The following is a 13,046-nucleotide window of genomic DNA, read 5'->3' as shown; positions in this document are numbered from 1 at the left end:
TTAATAATAATAATAAATAATAATGAAAATAATGATTATGTTGGGGAGTTGCAGTTTTGTAAGTAATTACTTTTTAAAAAATTTTTTTTAGTGACGTTTAAATATAAAACTGCATGGATTATTATAAATAAGTGCGCCAGTGAAAAATATATATAACATTTAAGTCACAGTAATTTTCTATCATGTTTTTAAATGGATTAACATTCAAATTAATAAATCCAAAGATGGCATATATTTATTTTATTTATTTATTTATTTTTTTTTTTATTGATATACTACAGTCGACAAGTCATGAGCCTGCCCTTCAAAAGCCTCTACCCCGTAATTGGCAGGTACTGAGTCCAAACAGCGACCACGTGACCACTTTTTTGAGTTTCGTAGCAGACATCCCGTTATAAGCCTCCGGTAAAATTCGATAAATTATAAACTGACAGAAGGAACAAAATATCAAAATTAATGATGAAAATTTACTATCGATTTTTCGCGGATAATAATTTTATAAATATTATTCATTGTTGATAATTGTAATGATTAATTACAATTTAAAAGTTTTATTGAGCATTATGTTGATCAATAACAATTATTATTATTATTACTGTAATTAATACCGTTGTCATCATATTTATTATTTGTGTAAAAAGATGAGTATTTATTTTACCGCTATAAGCATTAGAAAATTGGGACACTGGTGCATGTGACAGATCGTAAATATGACGTTTAAAATGATATAAAATAAACACAGGCTTATAACGAGTAGTCGAGAACAGAACTAAACGCACGGTAGTGGGAGACTGAAATTTCAAGAAAAATTTACCCTGTCCTCTAGTCCAGGCTTATGGTTACAGTCCTAAATAACCTGTATTTAATACCCATCACAATAAAAACTCGTAAAAAATATAACCTGATACAAAAATGACATATACCTGAAGATCGGAACGTTTTTCGCGCAACGAAAATGAAAACTATGTAATTTTACTGCTTGAGGAGTAACGGTAACTGATTTTCAATTCAATTTAATTTACGGACAAACACTAGAAACCTAAAATCGAGAGTCTTTAGCATTTTTTAAAACCTTAACAGAGGGCTAGAAATTTCGTATTTTCAAAAATTCGTATTCGTCTCCGAGAAAAATTGTTTTAAAATTCTCATTTACTCAACGAGTGCAACAAAGATAGTCCCGTTTATTTTTCTGAGTGTGAGAAAGAGGTCCGGTAGCGTATCCCCTTAAAGGGTAGTTGGGGGTATACTGCAATTTTCGGCTGATATACTAGCGCCTATACGAAACATTGCAAAAATCTAGATCCAGTAGAATTTTTAAATTTCACTTTGTTCTTTTATTTTCGTTCTGCAAAAAACGTTCCGATCTTCAGGTACATAAAATGACTATTTACAAAAATAACTTCATACAAAAATAACTAGACACAATAATATCCTTGTAATTAATATCTAAGTACAAAAATAACCAGATACAATAATAACCTGGTAATAAAAACTTATTGCCACCATTTCATATCAATATATCAACTAATTAATATACTAAAAAAGACAACCGTAATATTTTATAGAACTATATCATATCGATTGGATATTAATGTATGCAGATATTGTTAACTTGATGTTTTAGTCAATAGTTTTTATTTTTATGGTTTTTTTTTGTATTTAGTAATTTTTGTATGGGAAATTTTTTTTGTGATATTTTGAGTGGACACCAGGCTTATGATGAATAGTCGACTGTATACAAAAATTTTTTTTTTAATCTCAGGCTTGAAATTTTATTTTACATGATTTTTTTTTTAATGCAAACAAAGTCTCAAAAATTAATGGAAACATAATTTTTTTTGAGATTTTGCGAGTTCAAATTGAATTTCATTTTGCGTGAAATTTAATGAACTTAAATATCTATTTATTTAATTAACTACAAAAAATAATTTTTTCAAAAAAAAATTTACAATTTGAATTCCTGATCCTTATTCATGTGAATAAAAATTTTTTATCCCATCACAGTCCAATTCAAAGTCATAATTTTTATCAGGATTTTTCTCTTATCAAAAATTGATTTCATACAATGGGCAGTCGAAATTAATGTCAAGTATTTCTGACATGAATTTTTACACTTGAAAATTTTATCACACAAAAATGCGTCGAAAATGAATTAGTTTTTAAACCATGATTGCAATTGAAATAACTGGGGCTCGATTGAGATAAGATTTAATCAGTCGATAGTCCGTTAAATTGTATAAATTCATAAATATGGACTTTTAAAAAGTATATAATTCATTTTAATAAAAAATAACAGCCGTCGATTTTTTTCAAAATTTATAATTTTTCTATGATTTTTACCCCAGTTATTTATTGAGCAAATTAATTTAGTAAAATTTTAACCCGCAATGCTCAGTATTTAAACTTTTTTCAAAAAGTCAATATTCATTTTTATCATAAATTCAAATTTAAATAAAAATAGAAAACTTCTTTTTGTATAAAAATTAAAAATATGTAAAACTTTGATAGATTTTCCAAATTTTGAACTAAATTTTGTTCCAAATTATTTGAAACTAAATTCACTTTGACAGAATCGATCAAAAATTTTAAATTTAAAAAAAGTTTAATTATTAAAAAAAAAAAAAAATCAAAATTTTACCTCAGAAATTAAAAAATCAAAAGTTATTGATTTTTTATAAATATCTTTGAAAATATTGAGTTTTTAAAAAAAACGTAAGACACCTTTTTTGTAGAGCTTCAAATTCTCTACAAAAAAGGTGTCTTTTAATTTTTCAAACAACTTGATGGTTCCTGAGATATTTTGAGTTTAAAATTGTCTAGGGTCTCGTGGACTCCACGTGACCTTTAAGGGTTCAATTAAATTATAAATAATTATGAAAATTTCTGCTATTAAATTAATTACTAAACTATAATGGCACTATACAAAGCCGGCACTGTTCCTGGATAAATAACTTTTTTTTTCCGAGCACAGTTTGTTGGGTAATCGGCAATATTATCACAATCAACAAGATTAAATTTCTTGTCCATACAAATTCGTATTTCAAATAAATATCTCTCTTGAGTTTTCTGAAAATGTAATAAACAAAATTGTTATTTAACAAGTAGATAAATAAAAAAAAAATAATGACAGTGTGCGAATAGATCAAACTTACGAATTATTCGAAAATTTCCGAATAGTTTAAAATTTTTTTTTTGAACGACTTAAAATTTTAATATTTTTTACTATAATTCAAATTTCTATCAGAGGTAAATAGAGAAGAGACACTAGGGTGGTCATTAATGATTAAATTTTCTCAGACCCCCATAAAAAACTTTTTTTTAGTGAAAAAATACGTAGGGAATTTGGTTTTTTCGTTTTACGTAAAAAGGACACGTGCAGGACGATCAAAATTTTTTGAAACAATCGCGGTTTTTTTTAAATATCTCATGAAATATGCAGATTAAAGGAAAAAGTCATAGGAACAATTTTGTAGGAAATTAAATTCTTGACAGAAAAGTTCATGTTCATTTTTTTTATAAAATGTGTATTTATGAAGATATTTTTAAAAAACTTTTTTAGATCTTATTCTTATAACTCAACTGGCAAGATCTAAAAAAGTTTTTTTGAAATATCTTCATAAATACGCTTTTTATAAAAAAAATGAACATGACCTTTTTTGTCAAGAATTTAATTTTCTACAAAATTGTTTATATGATTTTTTCCTTTAATCTGCATATTTTTTGAGATATTTTAAAAAAACCGCGATTGTATCGAAAAATGGATTTTGATTCCCTGCGGCACGTGTTCTTTTTTACTTAAAAAAAAAAAAAAAACCAAAATTCCCACTTATTTTTTTTAATAAAAAGAAGCTTTTTATAGAGCGTCTGAGAAAATTTAATTTTTAACGACCAGCCAGGAGACACGAAATTCAAAAATAATTATTTTCGATTACTTCGAAATTTAATGATTTCAATTAGCAAACAATTAATAATTTTTTGATTTTCTTTTCAACGAATCAATTGCTAATAAAAAAAAACTAAAAATATGCACATGTAGAAAATTAAAAAAGCTGTAGGTGCTATTTTTCAAATATGTCTTTTTTTTATAATTCGTCATTTTTTTTTAAATTCAAAAATTATTAGACGTCGGCCAACTATGATCCTAAAGATAGCAGACATTTAAAAATTTTTGAATTTTTGTTTTTCAACGATTTAATTAGAAAAAAAAAAAACTAAAAATATGCACATGTAAAAAATTAAAAAATCTATCAATGCAATTTTTGGAATTTTTTTTTTTTTTATAATTTGTCGTTTTTAAAAATTATCGAAAAATTAGTAGACGTCGGCTCACTTCAGTACCGTGGCCAACTTCAGTATCATAAAAATTTAAACTCTCCATTAAATAAAAATTGAACATTTGAAAGCTGATCAAAATTTTCTATCTATTCGATTTTGTCAAATTATTCGATAGTTCGATTCGCACACCCTAAGAAATAAACTTACAGAATTAGTAACGCATTCAACCTGGCAATGTTTCCCCAAAACTTTAGCGACTCCATTCAAAATATCTTTCACTAAATACTCTTGCCCTGGTAAAATATTCGCTTTAGCCAGGACATGTTTCATGTCATATTGATCCAACAACTCGAGACCCTTCTTAAAATATTTCATCTCATCGTTCATTTCGGGAATCACTACAGCACAGGTCCCGTGTTTTTCCCACTCGTGTTTCCAGAATGAGTAGGGTTCAGTTCCATTTTCAACGTCGATCCATTTAGTTTCAAGATCGTTTTGAATTGGCGCCAATTTTTGTAAATCAAAATGCATTGACGTGTTGCAATACGCTGGGCCCACTTTGTGGAACTGCGTCGGCCAGATTCCGTGAATCGTCCACTCTTCGTCACGTGGTAAATTGCATGTATGATTCATAGAGTTTTCTTTCCATGTGTAACAAACAGTCTCAGGCCAGTGCTGAGTGAATATTAATAGATCAAAGTCATTTGGTCCAATGAGTTTTTGTAATCTTGGTTGATTTTTTCGCCTCCAAACTCGTCTAAAATTTATTTAATTATTAATTTTTTTTTTTTTTTAAATGGAAATTTATTTTTGAATCAGAATTCAAAGAAAAAATTATTCTTTATAAAAATTATGTGATTAAAAAATGTTGTTTTTTTTATCTCTGACTCAACAGTAAAAATTTTTTTTTTTTATAAATAAACTAAATTAAACATCAATAAAAAATTAATTAATTTTTTTTAATCAATTAAAATTAACAGACTAATAATAAATTTTTTAAATCACAAATTAAAAATTATAAATCTCAGTATAAGTTTTATTTAATTATTAATGACTAATTAATATTTTTTTTTTAAATGAAAATTAATTTTTAAATAAAAATTCAAAGAAAAAAATTATTGATTTTTTATCTGACTCAACAGCTGAAATATTTTTTTTTTTTTAATGAACTGTAGATTAAATATCAATAAAAAATTAATTAAATTTTTTTTTTATCAATCAATTAAATAACAGACTAATAATAAATTTTAAAAATCAGAAACTTAAAAATTAAAAAAAAAATCAATTTCAAAAATTAGAAATCCCTCAGTATAAATTTTATTAAATTATTAATCACTAATTAATTTTTTTTTTTTTTAATGGAATTTGTTTCTTTTATAAAAATTCAAAGAAAAAAGTATTCTTTATAAAAATTACAAGTGATAAAAATGTTTATTTTTTTTTTTTATCTCTGACTCAAAGCAAAAAAATTTTTTTTTTTTATAAATAAACTATAGATTAAATAACAATACAAAATTAATTGACAATTTTTTAATCAATTAATTAAAGTCTCTAGATTAAAAATAAATTTTTTTTAAATCAGAAATTAAAAAATTATTTTTTTAAACAAAATTTAATTGTGAAAATTGTAAATTTTATTATAATTATTTACATACAATATTTTTTTTTTTTAATGACAAACAATTTCTTTGTACTCGACCATAAAAAAATTAACAAACTAAAAATACCCCAAGATATTTTTAACATAAAAAAAATTTAGGAAATGGCTAAGCCACGAAATAAAAAAAAAAAAATTACGTACCCATCAGTAATTAGTAAAATACTCAAAAAAATAAAAACAAATATAGTTTTCATAATTTATTTATTTAAAAAAAAATAAAATGTAACAATAAAACTAGATGTGCAGTAGCTTAGATCCAAATGCTTTGTAGCCAGCATCAGGATAAACTTGTAATGGAGTACAATCCCCTCTACTTCTATTTGTTAAACTATAACGGCCTCGCTTTCACGTGTACAATAAGTACAATAAGTGCAATAACTCCCTACTCCACTAGACACTTATCTTGTATTTGTAGAGATGGAATTCCGTATTCTTAACTTTTTTACCTGAATCTCACCTGGTAAAACTGTTCTGTTTACTTTCCGTCAATTCTCAACTCCGTTTTATTTCTTTACATTTAATTTTGAAGCTTAAAAAATTTTTGAAGAACAACAAAAAAAAAATTTTTATAAATTTTTTATTCCTCATTTTTTTTATTCATTAAATAAACAATGGGTTTTTTACGCGGGCAATTTGTTGGATAATTAAATATGTCATTACAGTTTATTAATTTAAATTTTCTATTAAAACAAATTTTTATTTCTGATAAATAAAATTCTTGAGTTTTCTGAAAAATAAATTAAATTTTTTTCGATTAAAAAATAAATATATATATAGAGGAAGGGCGAGCGAAACCGGATGGGCATTAATGGACCACTTTAAAATTTCTTTTAATGAGTGTGAATGTAGCAGATATCAGGAAAATTTAAAATTATAAATAAATAAAGTAAATAATTAATAAAATAAAATTTTGAAACAATGCGCATTTAAAAAATTAAAAAATTAACAAGTGCATTTTTATGAAAATTATTTTTTTAATTATTTACTCTATTTATTTATGACTTTAAACATGGTGGCCACATTTCTGGAAAACTTAGAAATGTCAGAGAATTATAAATATACTGGAAAAATCAGGGAAATGTCAGGGAATTTCGTCACAAAGCTGGAATAATTTTCACTTTCTTTCTTTTGACTGAAAAAATCCTCCAAATTTAGTTTTCTGTCAAAACTGTTCAAAAAGTTACGCGGCGCGAATGCGGTTGTAAACCATCTTGAAAAAAAATTAGTAGAAATTGATTCCAATAGCGAAAAAATGAAGCAGTTTGAATTATCAAGGCTGTTAGAAAAAAAAGTCTCAGTAGAAACCAATCGCCAGGATCTTCAAGCTATTAACATCCATATTGACAAGTTAAAAAACTAAAAACATTAAATGTATACATAAGTAATGAACTAATAAGTTTCACTATATTTATTATTCGCGTACTTCATTAATACTTTATTAATATTCTATGAAATATTCTTATTTATGAAATTTATTCTAGTGAAAATGAAATATTTATTTATATTTTATTATAGAGTAAGTTATATAAAAACATGGATTTCAAATCAAAAATAAAAACTTATTCATTTAATAAATAAAAAAAAAAATAATGAACATTGACAAATAATAAAAAAAAGCTTCATTTAACGACAATGATTAATTATTGATTAAACTGACTTATAGCATTTTATTTTAAATTAAATAAATATTTCCAATGATTTAATATAACTACACATAGTCAGGGAATTTTTGAATTGTTTGACTGGAATACTTGGAAAAGTCAAGGAATTTCGATCTCAAAAATCTGTGGCCACCATGTTAAATTTGTCGGTCTGTTACATTTATACTCATTTTCTCTTATCATGAGTTTTTTCAAAATTTTTTATAGATAAAGTTTTTTCAGAATTTTTTTCGCGGACTCGATGTATTTTTTGTAACAAAAAATGTCTCTAAAAAATTAGACTCGAAATTATAACCGGAAAACCGGATCTCAATATAAAAAATTTGACATCCCCTTCCCCTTAAAAAATTTTTTCTTGCTCCAAAAAAATTTTTGGTTTAAATTTAAAATGCGAAAAATTTATCAGAACAAGAAAAAATTTTCCTGAGGCGAATAAAAATTTTTTTGCAAGAAATCCTTTTTGTCTGTATACTGACTGTAAGCTACCTGTAGTCATTACTTTTTTTTGGGGTCCATTTTGCCCACCTGGAAAACATTTTTCTTTTTACAGCAACTGGAAATTTCTTTCGATTCTTTCAAATAAAAGTAAAAAAAATTTCCTCGGATTCAAATTCACAAAAATCCATTTTCTTAGCGGTCCCATTTTGCCCCTTCCTCTAAATGAGTAAAATAAATAAATTTACTTACTGCATTGTAAGCACAAGTAACAGAAACATTCTTCCCCAGCTTTTTATTGATGACACTGAAAAACGCCTGTACATTATATTTTTTTCCGGGAGTAATTCGAGTTTTTGAAAGCAAACCCTTGATATTGTACGTGTCCGCTAACTCGAGTGATTTTTTAAAATATTTAAATTCATCATTTATCTCACGAATCCCGACACCGCATGTTCCGTGTTTGCTCCACTCGTGTTGCCAAAGAGAATCAGGTTTTGATCCGGAGTAAACGTTGGTCCACTTGGTCTTTAGTTCCGCTTGTATGGGGGATAATTTGTCGGAATCGAATTCCAGAGTCTTGTTACAGAATGTAGGGCCTTTGCTGCGTTTGGCCACTGGCCACAGACCGTGGATCGACCATTCTTGACCATCAGGTAAAGAGCAATCACTTATGTTTGATTTTTTTTTCCATATGAAACAAGCGGTTGGTGGCCAGTGTTGTGATAAAATTAATAAGTCGATTTTATTCGATGCCTTTGGTTTAGGCGGTAATTTTTGCTTACCACCTTGTGCGCTGTGAGGTTTAAGTAATAGTAAATATTAATTTTTTATAAATTTATTTATATAATTTATGCGCGAAATTCAGTGGAGTTTCAAATTTTGAAAATGAGTCCAATGGGTCGACGGTTTGAATCCATGTAATTTTTTTTTTTTAATTTGATTCAATGCGCACTTGGGGTCTGCATTTTTATTTACTCTCATATATATATTATATATATTTGTAGTTAGAAAGTCATTTTTTTTTTGTTGAAAAAAAAAAGAAAAAGTGACGTTTCTATAAAAATATATATAACTTTGGTAAATTTTGATATTTTGAAGTAAATTTTGAGAGAAATTATTTGAAAATGAATGCACTTTGATGGAGAAACGATAACAAATTTTTAAGTTTCAAAAATTATTTATATAAGAAAATAAAGTTCAAAATTTTATTGCAGAAAATTGAGTTATAAAAAGTGAATTTAGTTTTTTGTAAATATCTCTGTAAATATTGAGTTTTTCAAAAAGTTATAAGAAACCTTTTTTGTAGAGCTTGGAATTCCCTACAAAAAATGTATCTTGTACTTTTTCAAAAAACTTGATAGTTCCTGAGATATTTGAAGTTTAAAATTTCCAAAATTTTCTATAAAAATAAATGTAACTTTAGTAAATTTTGAATTTTGAAGTAAATTTTGAGGGAAATTATTTGAGAATAAATGCACTTTGATATAAAAACGATAGAAAATTTAAAATTTTCAAAAAATTTATTTATTTAAGAAAATAAAGTTCAAAATTTTATTGTCGAAATTTGAGTTATAAAAAGTGTGATTAGTTTTTTGTAAATATCTCTGTAAATATTGAGTTTTTCAAAAAATTATATGAAACTTTTTTTGTAGAGCTTTAAATTCCCTACAAAAAATGTATCTTGTACTTTTTCGGAAAACTTGATAGTTACTAAGATATTTTGAGTTTTAAATTTCCAAAATTAAATTCAGAAATTTAAAATTTAAAATTGTCTGGGATTTTCTCTCTCTGTGACCCTTAGGGATTTTATAAATTTGTCTATTGAATAAACATATGATGGCCACAAAAAAAACTAAATGATAAACTTACGATTAATTATCAATTAATTACATACCCTTCAGTAGAAAACAAAAAAATTGACAGTAAATAAAATATCACAAAATATTTCATATCTCTATAATAATTTTTTTTCTGCCAAAAGAAATCCAACCGACAACCAAACTAACAAAGATCAAATAAATTTAACTTATTCATTATTTTTTCATTACTGAACAGAACATTAAACCTCAACTTATTTTTTGTGATAACATTTTATTGCCAATCTAATAAATTTCATTTCATTTTTACACGCCTATTCATGGCTTGTATATTTAATATAAAATCAATTATCAAAATTATTGAGTGTAAAAAGTTTCTAATAAGACTATACTGCAAAAAAAATTGATTATTTAAATTTTTAAATATTTTATTTAAAGATTATTAACAGTTATTATTTAATTATATCATTAAATACATATTATATAACCGATAAAAAATATTTGGTATCAAATATCTCATCATTTAGATTGTATATCAGGTTTAAATTGATACTGTTTAATAATTAATATTATACTAAGTGCTTTTAAAGATCTTATTACATTTTTACCGTAATTTCATAATCAATAAATACTTTATTGATATGGAAATTCCATTACAGTCGACAAGTCATAAGCCTGCCCTTCATAAGCCTCTTCCCCTTAATCGGCAGGTACTGAGTCCAAACAGCCTCCACTTAACCACTTTTTTGAGTTTCGTAGCAGACATCCCGTTATAAGCCTCCGTTAAAATTCCATAAATTATAAACTAACAAAAGGAACAAAATATCAAAATTAATGATGAAAATTTACTATCGATCTTTTGCGGATAATAATTTTATAAATATTATTTATTGTTGATAATTGTAATGATTAATTACAATTTAAAAGTTTTATTGAGCATTATGTTGATCAATAACAATTATTATCATTATTACTGTAATTAATACCGTTGTCATCATATTTATTATTTGTGTAAAAAGATAAGTATTTATTTTACCGCTATAAGCACTAGAAAAATCGGGACACTGACGTATGTAACAAAACGTACATATGACGTTTAAAATGATGTAAAATAAACACAGGTTTATAACGAGTAGTCGAGAACAAAACTAAACACACGGTAGTGGGAGACTGAAATTTCAAGAAAAATTTCCCCTGTTCCCTAGACTAGGCTTATAACGAGTCGACTGTATGACCATTTTATCCCTTAATTTTTCTGACTAGTGTATTATTGAAAAATTCAAAAATTTTGAACTGTCGCAATAAAATTCCCGGATACTTTTCAAAATTCCCTGACATTTCTATGATATTCCCAGTTTGTGACCACCCTGTAATTAAATAATTAATAGAGAGACTGAAATTTCAAAAAAAATTTCCCCTGTACCCTAGACCAGGCTTATGACGGGTAGTCGACTGTACACAATATTGTGAATATATATTTATATATATATTATTGTTATCAGTTAAAATTAACAAGTAATTGAAAATATACATATTTAAATTAATTCAAAAACAAAATTTATTATCTTCTTGTTGATAAAAAAAATAACAATAAATAAATTATGAATACAAAGTACCCGGGTCAAAAAAATTAAATTTGATTTTTTGGACTTAAGTCAACTGAGCCAAAATCAAGTCAAATTCGACTTGAATCGATACTGTAAATTAAATTAGATAAATAAAATTTTATTTCCCCTGTCCAACTTTGCAGTCTTCTACAGTTTGTATCATTCCTTAAAAACTAGATAAACACATTTATATTTTATTCGTATTATATATCATATATATATTTTAATTAAAGTTCATGAACCGTCTTCTTGACGCCAGCTGACGTCTGCGTTCTGACATGCCTCTTTATTTGCTGCGGTGTTATCTGACCATCATAATTCTCATCCTCTCAAGTTATTTCTTCATTTTCCTTGCAATTCTGTTTCTTTGTTCAATGTAATTAATTTGGACACTAAGTAGATCAAGTTACCCAAACCAAATAAAAAATTTATGGAAAAAATATTTGATTTTGACTTGCATTTGATCTACTCAGCATTCACTTAAGTCAAAAAAGTCAAATTTTACTTGGTTTTGGCTCAGTCGATTTCAATTCATGTCAAAAAATTTTCAATTTTCTTGGCGGGAAGTTAAAAAATCAAATTTAGTTATTTTTTACCCGGGTAGTTACGATTACTTATATATATTAAAATACTTCAAAAACATTTCATAAAACATAAAATATTTTTTAAAAAATAAATAATTTAATTGAATTTACAAATAATCGATTTCCTTAAAATCGAGATATTCAATTTTACTGAATACATCATAAATTTTCGGACAATAAGAGTTATAGTTGTCATTTTGAACGCAATCGATCAGATTGAATGATTTATCGAAACATATGGACACTTGCGATAACAAATAATTTTTCTAAAAAAAATTATATTTTTAAATAAAATAAACAAATTAAATCATTAATTTAAATAAATAAACTTACAAGATCAACGTGACAATCAATTTTAATTTTTTTTCCTATTTGTCTAGCAACGGCATTCACAATATCTACATGCGTATAACTATTTCCCGGATGTATATTTTCGTTGGCAAGTATTTTAGTTATATTATATTTGTCATAAAGTTCAAGTGTTTTTTCAAAATATTTATATTGAGAATTTAATTGATCGATTGTAATGCCACAAGTACCATGTTTATACCACTCGTGATTCCAAAATGATTCTGATTCACCATTGTCCATTAAACTTCTCCATTTGGTCTTTAGATAACTTTTTATTGGTGACAATTCAGTAGAATTATATCTTATCGAACAGTTACAAAATGCAGGAGACATATCTACTTTTGAAGAAGGCCATAGACCATGTATTGTCCATTGTTTATCATCCTGTATATCACATCCTAATTTTGGATCCTTTTTTTGTGCTAAAATGCATATTACCGGTGGCCATGATTGAGCTAACATTAATGAGTCAAATTTATTTGAGCTACTGGCATACGATATATTTTTACGCCCGCACATATTTGGTCTTCTACCTTTTTTTCTATAAAATTCAAATTCAAATTTATAGATATACTTAGTTCAAATTTATATATCACCTAGTGGATCCGAATTACGGTAAGTAGCCGTATTTTACCGCAAAATACCGTAATTTA

General features: G+C 25.9%; 2 protein-coding genes across 2 annotated transcripts; both read right to left on the bottom strand.

Annotated features, from left to right (window-relative positions):
• Nucleotides 1–1,626: 1,626 nt before the first annotated feature.
• On the bottom strand, nucleotides 1,627–10,170 carry LOC130674489 (ribonuclease Oy-like). The gene is made up of 5 exons (XM_057479835.1): nucleotides 9,929–10,170; nucleotides 8,284–8,827; nucleotides 6,077–6,662; nucleotides 4,483–5,032; nucleotides 1,627–3,066 (listed from the first exon to the last, which is right to left on the bottom strand). The coding sequence occupies exons 3-5, from the start codon at nucleotides 6,127–6,129 to the stop codon at nucleotides 2,902–2,904; spliced, it is 768 nt and encodes a 255-aa protein (XP_057335818.1). The 5' UTR covers nucleotides 6,130–6,662; nucleotides 8,284–8,827; nucleotides 9,929–10,170; the 3' UTR covers nucleotides 1,627–2,901.
• A 1,016-nt stretch (nucleotides 10,171–11,186) lies between these two features.
• On the bottom strand, nucleotides 11,187–12,927 carry LOC130674545 (ribonuclease Oy-like). The gene is made up of 2 exons (XM_057479898.1): nucleotides 12,376–12,927; nucleotides 11,187–12,308 (listed from the first exon to the last, which is right to left on the bottom strand). Exons 1-2 carry the CDS (start codon nucleotides 12,910–12,912, stop codon nucleotides 12,150–12,152), a joined length of 696 nt encoding a protein of 231 aa, XP_057335881.1. The 5' UTR covers nucleotides 12,913–12,927; the 3' UTR covers nucleotides 11,187–12,149.
• Nucleotides 12,928–13,046: the final 119 nt, after the last annotated feature.

The sequence above is a fragment of the Microplitis mediator genome, chromosome 9 (assembly GCF_029852145.1).
Source record: "Microplitis mediator isolate UGA2020A chromosome 9, iyMicMedi2.1, whole genome shotgun sequence".
In the NCBI taxonomy this organism is placed as follows: domain Eukaryota; kingdom Metazoa; phylum Arthropoda; class Insecta; order Hymenoptera; family Braconidae; genus Microplitis; species Microplitis mediator.
The sequence above is the reverse complement of the archived record's forward strand: the minus strand, read 5'-3'. Positions and strand labels throughout refer to the sequence as shown.